Source organism: Chelonoidis abingdonii, chromosome 21, assembly GCF_003597395.2.
Source record: "Chelonoidis abingdonii isolate Lonesome George chromosome 21, CheloAbing_2.0, whole genome shotgun sequence".
Lineage (NCBI taxonomy): Eukaryota > Metazoa > Chordata > Testudines > Testudinidae > Chelonoidis > Chelonoidis abingdonii.
Genome location: NC_133789.1, coordinates 11780240 through 11801400, shown reverse-complemented (window position 1 = coordinate 11801400; position 21161 = coordinate 11780240). Strand labels below are relative to the sequence as shown.

Here is a 21161-nt window from a genome sequence, read left to right as displayed (position 1 = left end):
GTACATTGGAAAGGCAAGTAATGTGCGAAACCCTGACCTGAGGATGGTGTGAGAAGAGGAGAGAATGGCGCTGGCAGGGGAATGAACATTCTGCCGCTCGGCTTCTCAGGCCTGACTCTGCACCTGGTGATTGAAAGTTAATCTGCAGAGATGACATTAAGAGGGCCTGTGGGGGGATGAGCTTCATCACCTGCAGCTTAATTCCACGTGGATTGTAGGCCACCACTTCCCTAGCTGGATAACACTGACTTCTCATCCCAGAGGGGGACTGAGGTATCAGCCCAAGGTGAAGAATCTTTTCAGAGGCCCTATGCACGTCCTGTTGCTCCCAGGAGCCGTATAATGAGTCCAGTCTGCCTGTGCTTTTCATGCCACTGCTGAGCGGGGAGGGTCTCTGCTCTCTGCAGCTGGCCAGTTTGAAATGCTGTAACCGTCACGGAAACAGAAGTCTGCACACTCCCCGCGGGAGAAAGGACTCCCACCTCCCCATGATGTATCGTCATCTCGGGTCCCGGAGAAGGACTTCGCCGGCGGCACACGCTCAGTCCCCACTCCCTAAAGCCCACCCACAGCCAAAGGGAGAGCCTCCTCTTGACAGGGGAATGGCTTCTTGCTGTGGAGAGTCAGAGCGGTAAAGGCGAGCAGGGACCTCCAGCCACCACCCCCAACCAGCACTAAACCCAACACCTGAAACGAGACCAAAGCATCACAGCCCTCAGGAAACTGGGCTATTATGTGCCACTGGCAGAGAATAGGAGGGGCCAAGGTGCACCAGAGACCACTGAAGTGACAGGGAAATAATTAGGTGAGATGGACCCAGATGACCCCCAAGGTACTGCCAATCTAACCTCGGGGAAAATTCCCTACCCCACTAAGACCCTGAGCAAGAAGCAGCCAGCCAAGCACCCAAGAGGGCTCAGGCCTACCTCAGAGCCCTGGCCTTCCCCATCCAATGTCCCATCTCCAGCTGTGGCCATCTCTGATGCTTCAGAGGAAGGAGATTAAAAAAACAAACAAACAGCCCTCCCATTGGGGGAAATATCCCCTTGTAACCTCTGCATCTGGCTGGCTGAGACCCTGAAGCATGAGCTTTCAGGAACACAAGACAGAGGCCGGAAGTGAGCCTCAGGATAAAATGGAGACCCTAGGAGTGGTTATTAATGGATCTTTGCGCTGGCCACAGAACCACTGTCCACACTGAGCAGGGGAGGAAGGCAGGGCCCTGTGATGTCCGGGTGTCTGAGGGGGAAGTTAAAGAGGGCAAACAGGCAAAGCATTCATTCTGTGGTTTAACGCGGCTGTCCGCACAATGGGTCTGCCAAGATGCCAGATGGCCGGGGACCTGCCTCTAGGAAACGCTGCTTTGCCTGAGATATGCAGGCCGTTCTCCAACATCTGGTGAGAAGCAGAAGCTACCTGCCCGGGAGCACTCAGGCAATGGCATGGGCCACAAGATGATCTTTTCCATGACTGGCTGCAGAGCAACTTGTTGCAAGGTGGTAAAACAAAACCCGATGACTATGAGGACATGTTACAGTCATCTGCATCCAGCCCACAGGGGACTCAAATGCTGCGTCTTGTCCAGGGTGAAACGTGCCAATCTCCCTATGCAGACACTTCCTCAGCCTAATGCTTCTCACCATCCAGAAGCTTTCCCCGTTGTTCAGCCTTATTTTTGTTCTATGACACCTAGTTACCTTACCAACAGTGCTGGTGATTTATCAGCTCATCGCTGGATAAGCTTTCACTCAAACACGCTAGGACTGAATCAGATTCCTTTACATAAAACCTCCTGACAGCTCGAGTAACCAATCCTCTGAATTACAGCTGCCAGGAACTGCTAGCTCGTGTCTCTCTGCTTACACAGAAGCACAGTTTCTCTTCAGATCCCTGCTGCGCATGGCAATCAGTTCCCCTTTGCAGGGCAGATTTTGCCTATCACTGTGTAAACTACAGGATAAGACTTCTCAGACTGATGCAAAAGATGGGATGACCCCACCAGCTACAGGAAATCTCCCAGGGTTGATCTTCAGTGGTAGCTCTTATCATTTCCCTGATAACACAGCAGAAAAACACCTACCCAGCTCAGCAGAGGTGGTTAATCTGTGATTTGGAGGTTGTTTTCTTGAGTACATCTGGAGTGATGTTCATTTTCTTTCCAAGGCACAATAATCTTTTGCAGGGAGTACCTGCCACTTTCCACAAAGCTCTAGATTTTATCATCCTTCCTAAACATTTTGGTTCATTTTCTCTGTCATCGTGGGACTCTTCCAGCTACAGATACACATTATAGCCAAGCACCACGGCAGCATTCAAGAAGTAACTAGCCAGGAGACTAGAACCCTGAGGAATTGCACTCAATAGGGGAGTACGAAAAGCCAGTTCCTTTACAATTTGAGATGCTCAGATCAAGGCTCTGTCTAGTGTCTTCGGCACTGATCAGTTCTTGATTCAGAAGACAGCCATGCCCATCCAGCACACACCACAAAGTACTTAAGTGGATGTGCCGTGTTGCACACAGAATGGAGGAGACATCCAGAAGACGGCAGCTCCAAATACATATCCACTTCCCATCTGCGTCTCCCAGGGACCAGAGGATTTCCTGCCAAGGTTCCCTTTGGGAGCCAGTTCACTTTCTAAGTGAGTGCCACCTTTCTGACTTTCAGGCACCCACCTGGCTGGCCTATGTCAAGCTGCCCCCTGCACGCTCCCAACTAGAGAGGCAGAGATCTAGCAATCCCCTCTGCCATGAGGTCAAGTAATCTCAGGGGCCTGCTGGCCAAACCCTCAAGGGAAAGCTCTGGGGTGTGGGTGAGTGACCATTTGCAACCAGGATTCAAACCAGTTGGGGATTGGTCCTGCTTTGAGCAGGAGGTTGGACTAGATACCTCCTGAGGTCCCTTCCAACCCTGATCTTCTATGATTCTATGAAACCAACTCTTCCCAGCATTATACCTGGCTGCACTCAACTCTGCTTCAATGTAACACGACTGGCCTCCGACAAATGTCCTGGCTATTCCTAGGGTGCACACCAGGCCATTCAGAAATCCCAGCAAAAGCTCAGGCCTTCCAAACTAAACGAAAAACATCATCCGCTATTAGCAGTACGGGGCCTATGCCACAAGTTCTAATTCAGTCACACTAGGCAATTCAGTCCAGGCTCACCTTCCTCCTTTCACGCTCTAGGGGGAATCGCTTCCTAGAGTGTTTTGCATAGTCCTGTTTATTTTAATAAAACAGGACACTCCGGAAGGGGGAACTAAAGCAAAAAAGAAAGGTTTGCAGCTGCGGTCTCTGAAGAACCTTTACAAGCAAGGGAAGGCAGGGAAAGCAGCAGAATAGGAACAAGTGCATGATAGTGACAGCAGCTCCCCTACATGGTGGGGTATTTGCCTTGAACCTATCAAAGCAGTAGCTCACAACCTTTTTCATACCAGGCTCCCCTTTGGTCCCATCCCTCCCACCCAGCTCCGATCTAGCTGAGAGCCCTCTCCTCTTTAGTAACCTAGAAGAGGCGGATTGATCACCACTGTGATGTTGCATTCAGTATGATTTTATGAAAATATGCTAATGTAACTTCATGCAAAAGTCTCTTGTGAGGCATCATTCCAAAGCATATAATCTACTGAGTGTGATCATCCTATTTGTATAAATGTATCACTCTTGTATCTGAAACTAGGAATATGAAATATAACTCTGAGGGCCTATTGCAATTATGCAAAGTGTGGGCCATTAATGGTGGTTTGGAATCTTGATGGCTCCCATCAACCAGGACAATTGACTGTGGATGGCTCTGTTGGCAGGCAGGACATCCTGTGAGTCAGGCTGGAAGGAATGAAGGCTTGGGGTCTCACAGTGACCTGTGATCATGTCACCTGAACTGGAATCAGTCTTTAACCTGGTGCTTTTCCAGTGAGGAGGGGTGGGAACCCAGAGGGAGAAAGGATTCCCGCCTTATGCAAAAAATATATAAGTGAGTGGAACAGAACAAAGGGAGCGGCCATCATGAGCAATCCCCTAACAACCACTTGAGCTGGAACAAGGGCTGTACCAGGACTGGACTGTGCCCAGACTAGGAATGTGTCCAGTCTGAGAAAAAGACTTATTGAAACATCTCTCAGGGTGAGATTTTATCTGTACTCATTTGTATTACTGTATTAGATTTAGATTGATGTGTTTTATTTTATTTTACTTGGTAATTCACTTTGTTCTGTCTGTTACTACTTGGAACCACTTAAATTCTGCTTTCTGTATTTAATAAAATCACTTTTTTACTTATTAATTAACTCAGAGTATGTATTAATACCTGGGGTGGGGCAAACAGCTGTGCATATCTCTCTATCAGTGTTATAGAGGGTGAACAATCCATGAGTTTACCCTGTGTAAGCTTTATACAGAGTAAAATGGATTTATTTGGGTTTAGACCCCACTGAGAGCTGGGCATCCGAGTGTTAAAGATAAGAACATTTCTGTTAGCTGCTTTCAGGTAAACCTGCAGCTTTGGGGCAAGTAATTCAGACCCTGGGTCTGTGTTGGAGCAGATGGGCGTGTCTGGCTTAGCAAGACAGGGTGCTGGGGTCCCGAGTTTGGCAGGGAAAGCAGGGGCAGAGGTAGTTTTGGCACAACAGGTGGCAGCTCCCAAGCGGGGTTTAACCCGTCACAGCCACCCCCTTACACCTTGTCTTGATCCCCTTGAGTTATGGTCCCCCTGCTCGAGAACCTGTGCTCTGGAGCCCAACTCTCTGTGTGTGCATGAACAAGAACATTCTTTGTTTTTCTGGTAGGCATTAGGCCACAGACGCATTTCCTAACTTTCATGAAGCAGCCACGTTAACGTGAGACAAATATTTCCAATTACCGCTTGCTCCTGTAACACGTGGCGCATTTGAGAAGGAGGTTTTGCCAAACTGCTTCGCTGTCAGGCGGGTGCAGAGTATAATACAATACCCAACGCTGCGTTTCATTGCCTGTTTGAGAACTAATATGTGAGTTTGCTACAGAGTGCCATGGAAAAGGCTGCAGAGGTATTTATTAATCACTGCTCTAGCAAATCATTTCTTGCACTTAAGCTATTAGTGGATTTTACGGCACTAATGTGATCTTGCTAAGGGGGCCAGTGGCTTTGCTGGAGCCGCAAATGTTCACTAAACAAAAACCCTCCTTTCATCTGCTGCCAAAACAGCAAGAGGCTTTCTTTACAAGCAAGCAAACAAGTAATCGCAGAGGAGTAAAATATTAGGCCAGCAAATGATCATTGGTGTGCTAGATCTCAAATAACGGTGCAGTAATGACTGGAACAGTGGACTGGGAATCAGGAGACCCTTGCTCTGGCCCTGACTTATTTTGTTACCTTGGGTAAATCATCTTCTCTCTTTGTGCCTCAGTTTCCCCAATCTATAAAATGGACATAATGATGCTGCTCCCTGGCACCATGTCATGTTGAGAGCTGTAATGGTCACCTCCAAAATGGGTTGCTCTGTTCCCTATCCTGATTTTTAGGCATCCCATGTTAAGGAAGATTCAGACAACTCAGAGTCCAGAGGAGAGCAACAAATCGAATCAGAAGTTTAGAAGAGGAAAGGTTGAAATAACTGGCCATGTTTAGTCTAGAGAAGAGACAACTGAGGGAGGACCTGGATAACAGCCTTCCAATATGTTAAGGGCTGCTCTAAATAGGCTGGTGATCAATTGTTCTTCGTGTGCCATGAGGCTAGGACAGGACGGGCAGAACCTGCAGCAAGGGAGATTTAGGTTAGCAATCAGGAAAAACTTCTTAACTAAAGGATAGATACGCACTGTGACTGGATACCCAGGGAGGCTGTGGAATCCCTGTCATTGGAAGTTTTTAAGAACAGGCTGGACAAACACCTGTCAGGGATAGCCTAGGTCAGGAGTCAGCAACCTTTGAGAAGTGCTGTGCTGAGTCTTCATTTATTCACTCTGATTTAAGAGTTCGTGTGCCAGTGATATATTTTAACATTTTTAGAAGGTCTCTTTCTATAAGTCTACAATATATAATTAAATTATTGTTGTATGTAAAATAAATAAGGGTTTTAAAATGTTTAAGAAGCTTCATTTACAATTAAATTAAAATGCAGAGCCCCCCAGACCGGTGCTCAGGACCAGGGTACCGTGAGTGCCACTGAAAATCAGCTCACGTTCTGCCTTCGGCACACGGGCCATAGGTTGCCTACCCCTGGTCTTGGTTTACTAGGTTCTGGCCTCCCACCATTGGTGATAATAAATAATTGAAATATTGTCATGCTGCCTGCAAGGAAACAAGCTGATTTACATAAACTCCTTTCCTCTAATCTCCCATTGTCCTTCGACCCTGAGCCCCTATGGGCAGGGACTGTCCCTGCTTGAGTATCAGGAACATGGCCAGGACATGGTGGGATTATTGTAAGTGAGCAATTGTGATAGCCACCCTCTTGGGCCAAAGTAGATCTAACTAGTTTGAGAGCCAGGCTGCCATAGCTGCTGGTTGTACCAACTCATCTCCTCTGGGGAGCAGCCACAGAGGGGACCTGTAACACACCCTCACCAGCCAGTTACACAATAACACCAAACAACAATACTCTGAAGGGATGGTCACAGGGTCACCTTCCCCTTTGAGGACCGGGAGCCAGCCAGCCCTGTTCATTTATCAGGCCCAGCTGAGAAGATGTCAGGTGTTTTCTAGGAAGGGCTGAGAAAGCTCTGCTGGAAGGAGCTACAACAGGAGACAGGTCCCTGCAGTGGGCCCTGAAGCAGAGGGGAAGGAAAGAGCATATCAGGATGGAGAGGGCATATCTTCCTTTCAGGATGGAGAGAGCACATCTTCCTTTCAGGATGAAGACAAGCCAACAGGGGCTATAACCCAGGGCCTACCTAGAGGAACTGTTTTGGGTTTGATGTTTTGACTTGGGGCATGGCAGTATGGCCTTCCTGGACAGGTCAAGAGAGCCAACCTGTGTGAGGGGAATCAGAGGCATCAGCTGGCCTGCAGGGATGAAATCCCCTCTGTGGGCTCTGGCAAATGTGATAAAACAATACCGTATGAAATCCAAACAGAAAACAGTCAAGGCGAGGGGTCATTACGAGATAATCCATACTGAAAACAACGGTAGTCACCAAATATCCTTGGAATAAAAATAAACCTGGGGATAGAATGTCTGAGGTGGATATCAGAGAGGCAGTGAGCTCAGAGAATTTACGGGCAGTGTTATCAATCACATGGCCAGGGAATCTTATCCGGCATCTAGTCCAATACCCTGAGGTTGCACTACAGTGTCTATCCGAGACAGAGGCATCCAGTCTCGAGTTCAAGAATTCATGTGGAGAATCTATCACACCCTGAGATAAGCTGTGTTAAAAAAATGGTGCCTTGTTCCCGTTTTGAACTGGTGTAGCTTCAGCTTCCAGCAGCCGGATCTTGTTTGGCCTTTATCTGCTGGACTGGAGAGCCTTCTGCTATCAGAAATCATCTCTCCTGTTAGGGACTTACCGAAAGTGAGCAACTTGTCTCTGAACTTCAGTAAGTTAAAAAGGCCTAGTTCTTTGGCCATGTTTGAACATCCACACTGCATTGTAAACATGGTTTACAATTGCTGGATCCGGGTCTCAGAGCCTAGCTAGCATGTCCATGCTGCGCTAGGCAGACCTTCTGACTCCAGTCTGCACCTTGACTTGGTCCACACTGCAAAATGACAGGATGTGGACCCCAGTCGCAGCAGGACTTGGCTATGACCCATCCCACTACCATGATCCTAGGAACCCAGTCCTGAGTGCTTGCTGACAAGAGTCAGATTGATTTGTGGGTGTATGGAAGAAGGGCTTAAGCTGAAACCTAAGTCCGAGCCTGGACTTAACGTGCAGTGTAGACAGACCTTAACTCTCACCGTGAGGAAGGTTTCCCAGACCTCAAATCATATTCACAGCCATTCTCTAAACCCTCTCCAATTTCTCTACATCCTTTGGAAGTGTGGCCATCAGAACTGGGCACAGTCTTGCAGTCACAGGTACACCAATGCCATATACACAGGTAATATCACCTCCCTACTCCTATTCAATAGTCCTATGCTTATAATGATCACTCGTTCTAGCCATAGCAATCAATCACCAGATCACCTGGCAACCCACGCATGGGTTGGTGAATCACAGATACCATGACCAGGCTGAAAAGGATTTAAAACATTAAAAAAAACAGGGCATGTTTAGTCTCATAGGAACATAGGAACGGTCATACTGGGTCAGACCAAAGGTCCATCCAGCCCAGTATCCTATCTGACAACAGTGACCAATGCCAGGTGCCCCAGAGGGAGTGAACCCAACAAGCAATGATCAAGTGATCTCTCTCCTGCCATCCATCTCCACCCCTTGACAAACAGAGGCTAGGGACACCATTCCTTACCGATCTTGAATTTATCCTAGTTCTCTTTTCTTTTCTTTTCTTTTCTTTTAAACCCTGTTATAGTCCAGCCTTCACAACCTTCTCAGGCAAGGAGTTCCACAGGTTGACTGTGCGCTATGTGAAGAACTTCCTTGTATTTGTTTTAAACCCGCTGCCCATTAATTTAATTTGGTGACCCCTAGTTCTTGTATTATGGGAACAAGTAAATAACTTTTCTTTATTCAGCTTCTCGCACTATCAACTTATGATTTTATATACCTCTATCATGATTCCCCCATTAGTCTGCCTCTCTTGTCCAAGCTGATAATCAGCCTCTTTAATCTATTTCCTTCATATGGGCCGTCATTCCAAACGCCTATATCATTTTAATTGGCCTTCTCTGACCTTTTCTAATGCAGTATATGCTTTTTGAGATGAGTGAACCACATCTGTATCAGTATTTCGAGATTGGTGTTGTATCATGGGATTTTATATAAGGGCAATAATGAATTCGTCCGCTTTTCTCTATCCCTTTGTAATGATTCTAATCATTCCTGTTGCTTTTGACTGCCGCTGCACACTGCGTGGACGTCTTCAGAGAACTATCCACAATGACTCCAAGATCTCTTTCCTGATTAGCTGTAGCTAAATTACCCTCCATCATATTGTATGTATAGTTGGGGTTATTTTTCCCAGTGTGCATTACTTTACATTTATCCACATTAAATTTCATTTGCCATTTTGTTGCTCAATCACTTAGTTTTGTGAGATCTTTTTCAAGTTCTTCACAATCTGCTTTGGTCTTAACTAGCTTGAGCAGTTTAGTATCACCTGCAAACTTTGCCACCTCACTGATTTTTTTCCCTCAAGAAAAGAAGACTGGGGTGGGTGGGAACCTGGTAAGTCTTCAGACATATGAAGAGCTGTTACAGGGGTGCTGGAACTAAGTGTGCTGGGGGGTGGCAGCCCCCCTTGGCTTGAAGTGGTTTCCATCATATGCAGGTTCAATGGCAGTTTGGCTCAATGGCTTTTGGCACCCCAGGGCTGTTATCAAGAGGACAGGGATCAATTGTTCTCTATCTCCACTGAAGGTAGGACAAGGAGTAATGGGCTTAATCTGCAGTAAGGGAGATTTAGTGGAGATATTAGGAAAAATGTTCTAACTCTCAGGGCAGTGAAGCTCTGGAACGGGCTTCCATGGGAGGCTGGGGAATCCCCATCCCTGGAGGTTTTGAAGAACAGGCTGGACAAGCCCCAGTCAGGGAGGATCTAGGTTTTTTGGTCCTGCCTGAGCGCAGGGGGCCTGGACACGCTCTCCTGGTGAGGTCCCACCCAGCCCGACATGTCTCTGATGCTATCAAATAAGGCAAAGGCCAAGGCCGTTCTTTCCAAGCCAGGAGGGCTTCTCTCAGACCCTTCCGCCGCTCTGTATGGGAAGGGGGTGACTTGGGCATTACCACGCTGAGCACAGCAGCGCCGAACTTCTGTGACCCCCATTCCTGGGCACCTACAAGCCAGCAAGCTGAGCAGGAAGCCACCTAAACTAGCCAACAGGAAATGTCGAGAAAGCAGTCGAAGCCCCACCCATCATAGGGATGTAAGGCCCTAACTCTGGGCCGGAGGGAGGGATCTCACTCCACTTGGGATTCACAGCCAGAAGGCGGGTGTTTACATCATGTGCGTCATTCTCCAAGACAAACGGAGGAAGTGCCCCTCTGCTAACGTTTCTCCCAGTGGTTAGCGCGCTCCCCACAGGCATGGGAGACCCAGGTTCCCCCCTCGATCTTGCTGTGAAGAAGGGATTTGAACTTGCCCTAACCCCTAGGTTAAAGAGTCATCTGGGGCAGGCTCTCAATCTCTCCTGTCAAAGCTGTTCCGCAGTGGGACCGGACTTTGGGTCTGCCACCTCCCAGCAGGTGCCCAAATGGCACCTCAAAGTCATTCTACCTCTCTCTGGCCCACATTTTTCTATTGCCTCCTATCAAATTTTAGATCAATTTTTCTTTTAAAGGTAAAAAAAAAAAAAAAACCCTTGAAAAGAAAACATTTCCTTTTGAGTGGAACTCAACGCTATTGTTCTGACTATTTGGGTTTGTATAGCCCTCCCAGGGGTAGCAAGCCCCTCTGACAAGTTACCATTAGCCTCCAGTTCCTCCACTCCAGAAATAATCTGTCTGTTACCTACCCTCAATCTTCCCGCATTCCTGCCAGATTAGAATTCCACACACACTTGTTTCAAATGACAGGCAATGAATAAAAGCCTCTCCGACTGTCACACATCCAGACCTGAGGGTGGGGGTGCTGTCAGGGATTCGTTATTCCAGTGAGTCACAGGGAGGATCACAGACTGAGTTAACTGCAGCAAATCAGCCTCCCTAGCAAAGCCTAGCTTCTAGCCACAGTTGCACAAATTAGCCTTTGGCCTGTGTTCATCCACGCTTCCAGCTTAGTGTGCGAACAGCCGGCAGGGGATAGGTGCAAAGATCGCGGGTGCACACAGGGAACTTCCTCTGGGTGATTACTCCCCACTGGTCTCCTATTTTGCTCTGGACTGCTACCAGATTTGAGACAGAGTTTTCACCCTCTGGGTTCAGCTGGCCACATGGAATGGAAGCGGAGTTCTCCAGCTGGCTGGCACGTTCTCTTCCCCAGTCACAAGGGGGAGCTGAGCGTTTGTAAGACCAGCAGGGCAGATTCCACACCCTGTCTTCAGTCTTGCAGAATCCTCCCAGACAGCACAAAACACCAGCTATGGAGAGCAGGCAATGACAGACAAATGAGAATTTCTATGTACAGATTTTTAGCCATTGGTCGTTACCGTAAGTATTAGTATGGAACCCGAGTGGGCCTGGTTCTTTTCTACACTAAGGCCTCATTGCATTGCAAGCTTTAGAGGGGGTATACAGTATATTCATACTCACGTTAATGCCCGTTTACATTGCTAGGTCTGTGTACGGCAGCTTTTCTGTAAACGGCCATTGGACCCGTGTGTCTCATACAGACTTCATTAATATGGACAAACTACTTTGGATAAAATAAACTAGTTATTGCTGGAGATGGGGAAAGGCTTTGGCTAATGCTAGTCTTCATTTTCAAACATGTCCCGGTTCTGATCAGGAGGCAGAGAGGCCAACATTCTGGAAGTAAATTTGTTTCTATGCAATTTTCAGGTTGGTTCTGCTGACTTCAAAGGTGAGGACAAGTGTCAGACAGAAGGAAACCTATGTCTGCCCAGCGCTAGGGGCAGCCCCTTTGCCCCACTGAAACTTTACATTTTACAGCGAATGTCCAAGCCAACATTTGTGCACAGGGCTTCACTCTTAATTCTGCAACCAACTCTTCAGCATTCAAATTTTCCCTTCGTAGCCTGAGATCCCATAGTGAGGTAGAATGCCAGCAAGCTTGCATTCAGGCCCGCCAAGAGCGGGTTTGGGCCCTGGTGAAAATTTTTTTCGGGTCCCCTGGCAAGAGTGGACTGGCTAAACAGGGCTGACGAAGCCAGGGAAGCCAGGTCCCAGGCCCCCTTCCGGACCACCAGACCCCGGTAATTTGTACCAGCTTCCCCCCCGATCGTCAGCCCTGCTTGCATTCAAGGGAAAGGGTTTAAATGTGCAACTCAGTAGTTTTCAAGTTGCAGGTTGCAAGCGAGCACTCTATCCACCATGCTGGTTTTGTCCCAAAGATAAAAGACCTCTCTGTTTTCAAACAGAAATGGCAACATCTACTCAAAGCCCAGACTGGACACTTGCAGGGTCGGCAGAGGTTTTTCTGATCAGCAGCTTTCTCTTCTTCCCCACCCCCAATAAAAACAAATACCTCCCACCAAATCCCCCCTTCCCATCTGTGCTTGCTCCATGGATTTCTTTGTCGTCGGGGCTGTTTTAGGTAAATTCAGCAGTGATCCGATTTGCTGCTGAAATTAAAAACTGGGAGAAATACACGTCACTAATTTCCCTAGGGAGTTGGGAGCAGCAGGGTAGCACCAGGCAGGAAGAATGAGCAGCACAGAGATAAGAGCCGGAGACGTGACTAAGCAGCCGCAAACAAGTTTGTGTGACATTTGTCTCCTGACAGCATGGTGACTGCACACCTTGGGCTACTCAGTGGTCTATTCAGAGTAGCAGCCTCATTAGGGTAGGTTCTACCCCTCCTAGAAGTGCAGGGAAAACAGGATTAGGGGAGTCACTTCAGGAAAGGGTCTCTCCATCTCTCCCCTTAGAAGTGACTCACCATAGGAAAATGTTGGATAGCCCCCACTCCACACGTCAAACTACAGACTCACCCGTTGTTCCTGTGTGGCGACAAAGGTCTGAAATCCAGGGGCCACTCCGAAGCCAAGTTCTTGGACGAAGGGTGGCTCCGACTGGCTGTGGATCTGAACTTTGACTCCAGCTTCAAACGTCGTTTCCTCTAAAAAGAAAAGCAGGAATGCTATGTCACCAGAGGAAGAACAGGTTCACTAACTGGCCGCCGTGGCTCTGAGGGTCGCATGCAGATTTAAAAGGGAGCTTGTGCATCGGATCATGTTTGGAATCGTTACTACATCGTTACAACCAAAAGGGGTTGGGATGAATTTATTATGCTGGCAAATGTGCTGTTCAGGGAAGAGGGGAGAAATCACCATGTGCTACTTGTCCGCTCAGTGGTGTTTCACTGCAGGGCTCTTTGATGGACACTGTGGGAGAGAATCAGGACCATCCTTTGGGGGTGAACCAAGCAGACTCTGGATTTGTCATTTCGGGGGGTTAATCTGGCTCCCATTTGCAGATGCTGCTGCAGGCCATTGAAACATCAATCGCCTTTCCAGACCCAGAGCACAGAGTGGCCCGTTCTGTGGGCTTCTTCCCCCTTGGTAGTAGCTGCATTATGGCAGGTTCCACAACTCCTAAATGTGCCAGAGGGGTTCTAGGGATGCGGGGCGGGGGGGTTTGCAGATAAGATGCCCTGTCTCCTGAAGAGGCCAGGCCATTGTCCAGACAACCTCTGTCTCCCTCTGAGGTTTGAGGTACCCAAGGGACCACCGCTATTTTCTACCAGGCAGAAATCTGGATTGAAATATATTTCCCACATTAGGTAAGCTTCACCCCCCCCCCCAAAAAAAACCACGTATGTTAAAAGAACATTACTTGTGGCACGTCTTCACTTCTGGCAGTGTAGAGCACAGCCCAGCTAGCACAGTACAAATAGCAGTGTAGACAGTGAGGCACTGCTTTGGAGGGTAGAGTACAGACACACCTGAACCCTAGAGTATATACCTGGCATGGCTCTCAACACGCCCAAACAGCGCCTCCCCCATCTGCACTGCTATTTCCAGCAGTGCAGCGTCCTACAGCCTCTCCGCTGCTCCAGCAGTGGGGGAAGACTCTGACTAGAGGAAGGCAGAGAAGAAAGGCTCCAGCAGCACCCCATTGCCAGAGCTTTTCCCGGCTGCCTTCTTCCTGCCAGAGCATTTCACTGCCACATATAGTTACATGCATGCTAGGGGCCACCACAAGTGTGGACAAAGCCTTAGGCTGCAAGGTCAAGCACTTGAAAATGTAGGAAATGCCAGGTTTACACAGATGTCTGGACAACTTTGATTCTTCTGCCTTTTGGGTCCATCATGTGAACTGAACAAGCCAGGGGGGCTGTGGAAAATATACTATGCAATCATGTCATTAAAGACCATGGGTACAATTTTCAAAGGTGTCTCAGTGATGTAAGAGTGCAAAGGTTAGGGTTTGTCTACCCATGAAAATTAATCCAAAATAAAGTAGGGCGTGATTTTTAAAGCAGATTAACTATTCTCTATTAACTCCACACGTGGAGACTATTTCAGAATAACAGTGCCTTATTCTGAATTTGGAATAACACTTGCATTCCGGAATAAATCCCTGTGTAGACAAACCCTAAGGCAGTTACGAGCTAAATTCCATTGATTTACACTAACTGGGCATTTGGGAAACTGGGAGCAACTAGTCCAATATGCTCTGAAGTCTACGTTCACAAATTCCCCCATAATGAACGTAACTTCCCAAGAACACTGGCTGGCTCTCCTGATTACACAGCATTGCCAGGCTTCCCCAAAGCACAGTCTGCTCAGCAGAGCTGCAGAGGAGCAGCAAACAGAGCCCAGGAGCTTGGTAGAATTACAGCTGACCTTCAAGCTAACCAAGAATTTCAGCTCAAAAAACCAAGGTTTCAGTGCTTATCAATTGGGAATTTTGCATGTGTCAAACATCAGACTTCAACGCTTAACAGTCATGGGGGAGTTGAAGCTTGTGATGTCAGAAAGTTCCTTTCCACTAGATTCACAGTAAACCCACATACTTGGCTGACAGCTTCTAGGTCATGGTGATGTGAGCATTCTGAAGAGGCCCATTCTCCCCCTATGGCTACCATGAGATGTTCAGAAGCCCCCATCCCCGTCCCTCTCTTCGCAATTCACTCTGGAAAGACACATTAAGTGGAACATTAAAGTTGATATTTAAGCCCACATGAGGCAGGAATCCTAAAGTTATAATCCTGCCCCCCTTCTCTCTTTCCTTTTGTCAGAAGTCCGCCCCTGCCTTCGCTTTGGACTTTTTCCTCCTTTGAATTCTCCTTAAGTTACTATGTTGGCTAGTGAGTGAGAAGGCGCAGTTTAGAAAGAAGCAATGGCCAAAAGCCATTTGGGAAGGTAGGGGGGCAGAATGAGTGGACAGTGAATTAGATACAAGTGCAATGTGGTGTGGAGATGCACTTTTGTGCACATCGTGTCATGCAAGAGGTCCTCTATTCAGCACTGGTGGTGCTGCGCCCAGAACACAGTTCTAGGCACAGACAAATTGGAGGCAGCTCAGCAAAGTGCAACAGACTTGGGTCCTGCACACAATGAATCTGCTGATCTCTGCTGCTGAATGTTCTCTAAGTTCTGACCTCCTGATAATTACTATTACTGGAATATTACATCATTTAAGAAAAATCTTAACGTACAAGACCTTTAAGCATAAAAAAGGGAAAGCTACTGCCTAAAATTTATCACCATGGGTCACCAATAAATCCTGACTATGAACCCATAGGTTTGGGTAGCCAGGAGTTTTCCTGCATATTAAGTGCTCAAATGCACTTGTTTTCCTTTCACTTTCTTTAAAATTCTCAGGGTACCTAGGAGACTTGTCTATTGGAGGTTGCTGATCACGATGTCTCACACTCCTAATGTGTTCCTAAGCTGCTTATTCATGCCCTGAGGGTCTCACAAGGTGCTCCAATAATCACTGGATTGACTTTGTTCTCTTTTGACTCAGGGTGCCTAGGAGCACTGTCTGTTGGAGGTTGCTGATCATGATGTGTCACACTCCTAACGTGTTCCTAAGCTGCATATTCATGCCCTGAGGGTCTCACAAGATGCTCCAATAATCACTGGATTGTCTTTGTTCTAGTTTTCCATAATTGGTCCACTCTGTGGCAGAATTCTTCATATGTCATCACCTCCTTGTTTGCATTTCTGTCTGCTGAGATGGCAATATCAATTAACATGGGTTGGTTTGCCTTTTTTTAATATAGCACCTATGTCCGGCCTGAACTGTTAGGTCTGTGGCAACTGTCAGATCCTATAAAATCTCATCCTCTTCATTCTCTAGTGCGCTTTTCATCTGGTGGTCGTAACATTGCCCAGTTCATTTAAAGCCATGCTGAGGCGCCAATGCAGGCACTTGGCAGCCTCATTGTGTCTGTTCCTATATTCTCTCCCAGCCAGGCTTCTGCAGGTGCTCAGTACCTGCTCCACTGGTTTTTCCTTTTCAGAACACGCTCTGCAGTTCGGGCAGCAGTTCCGTCGGGCAGTTACTTTGCAAACTTAATTAAGCCTTATGGACTGACTGCTCTTGGCCATTCACAGTAATGCTCTTGGTCTCTCTCGAGAGGACTTCTACAAGCCAGGAGTTTGCTCAACTTCGATCACTAATAAGCTGTCTCTCCCTCCACCACTGCACGTGCACTGATTTTTGTGTAAATCTTTTGTCTTCCTTTGTTGATTTGGTTTCTCCTTTCTTTGATGCTTTCTTGGCCTAGGATGCACACTCAGTCATCTCTTGTTATCGTGACCATATTAGCTTTCATTCTGGTCAACTCTTCATGTATTTTGAGAATATATTCTTCATTCTCGATTGCTTCCTCCACCAATAGCAGATCTTTTCCTCCATCACCTCATCGGATGTATGTCCTGTCCGCGTCTTGATTGGTATGCATTACTCTATGAATCCGTCCAATCTGGAGGGAATATCTGGCACTGGGTGCAGCTCAACAGAAAGCGACTTTGATGCAGAGGATGGAAGAAAAGCGAGAAAGAAGGAAGCCATGTGCAGTAAATTTGGACTTCAACTCAGACAACACATGCATCTGTGAAATTTGTAACAAGCTATGTCGTTCTCAAATTGGGCTTGTCAGCCATAATATGATTCATCAGGCGCCTGACTAGACCTCTTAGGCACATATCATGATCCAATGGATTGATGCTTGCCTATAATAATAATGAATCGCTAGGAGCTTTCTTGTTTGGATATTCATTTTTTTCTTCTCTTCTTCATGTCACTTGATCACTCCGGCAGTATACAGTGTTACAGGCATTGTCCACATATTAAAGGCTAAGATAAAATTCTTTGAGTTTTGTCCTTAGAATATACCTTAGTCATCTGTAATATTCTTTCCTCACTTTTTTCTTTGACTTCCTTCTGTAGTAACTCAGACAGTTCCCTGATTCCAAGGTATTTGGAGAGACCAAGCTGAGAGATATCTTGGCAAATACCCTCCATCAGTTTGTATGCTGTCTGATTGTACCAGTTTGCCCATCTTTACAGACTCCACTCCACATTGAGCCAAGCCAACCTGAAACTTTGTATCGTCAAACTTTTCGACATATGTCATTAGTCTCTGCATCTCTTTTTGTGACCATCCATACTGTTTCAGATCATCCACGTATTACAAGTTTCAGAGTAGAAGCCGTGTTAGTCTGTATCCACAAAAAGAACTCATGTATTACAAGTCGTTAACTGGCTGTTGCTCTTCGCTGATAATAAGCACAAATTATCTCACAGAGCATCCATGTTAGTGGCAGCATTGCTACCATGAACAGCACTGGTGATAAGGAATCCCCTGAAAAGTTTCCTCTTTTAATTTGGATATAAGAGTGGTCACACAGGGTCAGACCAAAGGTCCATCCAGCCCAATGTCCTGTCTTCTGACAGTGACCAATGCCAGATGCTTCAGAGGGAATGAATAGAACAGGTAATCACCAAGTGAATTATCACTGAGTGGCGATGTGATGGTGTGGACTCATCGCTGTGGTGCCTCCTGCTAGCTGTCCTGGGAATTAGCTTTGTTCGCTAGCATGCCTTCATCTAGTGATGTCTTGCTGCCGTCACTTCTGCTCCAGGACCCGTGTCACTCCCAGGACCACAGCATCTTCTTCCGGACACAGCCCTCCGGCTGTGCTGCACTCGGTTCTCCCTCCCTTCCAGGGGACTGGCAATCCACTGTCCAGCCACTTTCTTCTCAGTGGCGAATGGCAGCAAAGGCGTGGAGGGGGGAAACACAGGCACTACTCCAGGTCATGGCCCAGAGACCCTATAGCTGTGTCCCACGTGCTGCATCCTATGTGCTGCGTCCCCTCCAACCCTGCAGTCTATTTCCCCAGGCCAGCCCCCTGCAGCCCTTAGCACCTTCTCAGGGTCTCAGTCTATCAGCAGGCAGCCAGTCCTCCCTCCTTGAGCTCCACGGAGTGACTGAAGCTGCTCTGCCCAGTAGCCGTTCTTATATGGCACAGCCCAGTCTTGACTGGCTGCCCCATAAGCCCTCTCCTGATTGGCTGCCTCCTGCCCAGCCTCCAAAGGATCGCTTTAACCCCTTATGGGGCAGTGTGGGGCAGATGCCCCATCACAAGTGAACAGAAGAGAAGAAAACAGGGAACCATCTGAGAGGAGCTATGGTGAGTGCTGCAGTAGTGGGGCTGTGTTGTGAGCTGGTGGGGTAAATATGTGAGTGTCCATCTGCTGTGACCATTTGTCTGACTGGTGCTAGCTGCAGGGACTGTTAGACTGGGAAGTTGTTTGTTTGAAAAGTGTGAATTGGGAGTAGGGCTGTCCCTAGCTATTTTGGTCCCCTAGGCAGCCCTCCACAGGGGGTGGGGGGCTGTGTGGGGCCCTGACCCAGGCCTCCATGAGGGATGCGGGGGGCGGGGCTGGCCACTTCCTGCGGGAAATGGAGTGACCTGGCCCCAGCCTGCTCTGCTCCTCTGTCTCCCAGCCACGCCGCCGGTGAGTGCTGGGGGGTGGCTCCCCACTTCCCCCCCAGCCTGGAGCTTTACATGGGGAGTGGAGCAGGCTTTGGGGGGGTCTCTCACTTACCATGCGGTCAGCGCATGGTTCGGCCGTGGCTGCAATCTTCAGGGAAAGTGGAGGGCGGACTTGGGCGGAGCAGTGGGCAGGTGTGGGGTTGAGAAGAGGCGGATACTAGGTGGGAGGGAGCAGAGGGCAGGCCGGTGAGGGTTGAGAAGAGGCGGAAGGCTGGGGCGGGCGCAGGGGATCAGACGGTGGGAAAGTGGGGAGGAGGGCTGGGGCAAGCAGGGCGGGAAGAGCAGGGCTGGGCGGGCAGGGCAGAAGTTTGGCAGTGGGAAGAGTGCAGGAGCTGGATGTGGAAGCAGGGCAGTGGGGTGGGAAGAGGTGAGGTCTGGGGCAGAGCACGGGCAGAGCAGCAGCGGGACGAGGTGAGGCTGGGGCGGCAGGGCAGGACAGGGGGTGCGGAAGAGGCGGGCTGGGGCGGACAGGGGCAGGCGGCAGCGGGAAGAGGAGGGGCTGGGTGCGAGCAGTGGAGGGACAGCGTGTGGGGGGGAAAGGGGGTGTGGGGTGAAGCAGGGGCCGGGCTGGGTGTGGGGGGTGTAGAAGAGGCGGGCTGGGGCGGAGCGAGCGGCAGGTCGGGGTTGAGAAGAGGCGTGGCGGGGCGGAGAGGGCAGGGCGGGGGTGAGGAGGCGGGGCTGGGGGGCCAGGGCAGGGTGGGGGTGAGAGAGGCGGAGTGCGGGCCAGCAGGGTGCAGGCGAGGGGTGAGAAGAGGCGGGCTGGGGCGGAGCAAGTACGGGCAGGAGGGGGTGGGAAGAGGCAGGGCTTGGGGCGGAGCAAGCGGCCGGTGTGGGCGGTGAGAAGAGGCGGGCTGGGCGGAGCAGGGCATGGGGGGTGAGAGTAGGCAGGGGCTGGGGGGAGCAGCGCGGGTGGGGGTGAGCAGAGGCCGGGGCTTGGGCGCGAGCAGGGGACAGGGCCCGGGGTGGAGAAAGAGGCGGAGGCTGGGCGGAGCAGCAGGAGCAGGGTGGGGGTGGAGAGGCGAGGGTGCTGGGGGCGGAAGCAGGGGCAGGGCGGGGGTGAGAAGAGGCGGGCTGCAGGCGCGGAGCAGGGCAGGACGGGGGATGAGGAAGAGCAGGGCTGGGCGGAGCAGCGGCAGGGTGGGGGTGAGTGAGAAGAGGCGGGGCTGGGGCGGAGCAGGCAGGGCGGGGGTTGGGAAGAGGTGAGGCGTGGGCGGAGCAGGGGCAGGGCGGCGGTGGAAGAGGCTAGGGGCTGGGGCGAGCATAGGGCAGGGACGGGGTGAGAAGAGGCAGGGCTGGGGCGGATAGCGAGCGGCAGGTGGGGGTGAGAGAGGCGGGGGGCTGGGGCGGAGCCGGGGCAGGTCGGGGTGGGAAGAGCCGGGCTGGGGCGGCAGCTGCAGGCGTAGGCGGGTGAGAGAGGCGGGGCTGGGGCGGAGCAGGGGCAGGGTGGGGTGAGAAGAGCGGGGCGTTGGGGCGGACAAGGGGGGCCTCGGCGGTGAGAAGACGGCGGGGCTGGGGCGACAGGGGCAGGCCGGGGGTGGAAGAGGCAGGAGTTGGGGCGAGCAGCGCGGTGTGGGGTGTGAGAGAGGCGGGGCTGCGGCGGCAGCAGAGCAGGCGTTGGAACGGGGGGGAAGAGGTGCAGCTTGGGGCGGAGCAGGGGCAGGGCGAAGGAGGGTGAGAAAGGCGGGGCTGGGGCGGACAGGGGCAGGTAGCGGGTGTGAAGACGGTGAGGCTGGGCGGAGCTAAGGGGCAGACGGGGGTGGGGAGAGGCGGGGCTGGGGCGGAGCAGCAGGGGCGGAGGGGAGTGAGAAGAGGCGGGGCTGGGGCGGAGCAGGGGCAGAGCAGGGCGGGCAGAGGCAGGCTGGGGCGCGAGCAGGGGCAGAGCAGTGGGCAGGGGGAAGGGAGGGGCTGGGTGGAGGGGGAGGGGAGGGGGTGGGAAGAAGGCGGTGGGCGGGCAGAGCAGGGGCAGCGTCATCTGGCAGCGGGAAGAGGCAGGGCTGGAGTGGAGCAGGGGCAGAGCGGGGGTGGGAAGCGGCAGCGCTGGGGCAGGGCTGGGACAGGGCGGGGGCAGGGAAGGGGCGAGAAGAGGCGGGACTGAGGCAGAGCAGGGACAGGGCGGGGTGGGGGCCCTGGAGAAGAGCTGGAGCAGGGGCTGGAGCAGTATGCAGCTGTGTAGGGCACCAGGAAATGTGGTGCCCTACGTAGCTGCATACTTTGCCTATGGGTAAGGAGGGCCCTGACTGGGAGTGTTGTTCCAGGTGGGCCTTGAGTGGTTGATTGGAGAGAAGACTTTGAGGTGGGGCAACTGCTTTGAGCCAGCAGACTTACAGAAAAGCAGCCTATTGTGAGTGGTGAAACAGAGGGGAGGCCAACACAGGGAGTTTGCCTGGGGAGTGTTCCCACAGAGTTTTTGCCTTTCAGGCTTCTGTGAGCAGTAAATACAACATCTGAAGAGGCTCTTAAAAGGAAGACAATATGGATAGT

General features: G+C 50.4%; 1 protein-coding gene across 2 annotated transcripts in view; it reads right to left on the bottom strand.

The window, feature by feature from the left end:
• The window catches only part of LOC116835034 (acid-sensing ion channel 2), a 342966-nt gene that overhangs the window by 106159 nt on the left and 215646 nt on the right, over positions 1–21161 (bottom strand). For both annotated transcript variants that reach the window (XM_032797481.2, XM_075059574.1), the window contains exon 3: positions 12654–12781. In XM_032797481.2, coding sequence (XP_032653372.2) covers positions 12654–12781 — 128 coding nt within the window. The remainder of the gene's footprint in view (positions 1–12653; positions 12782–21161) is intronic.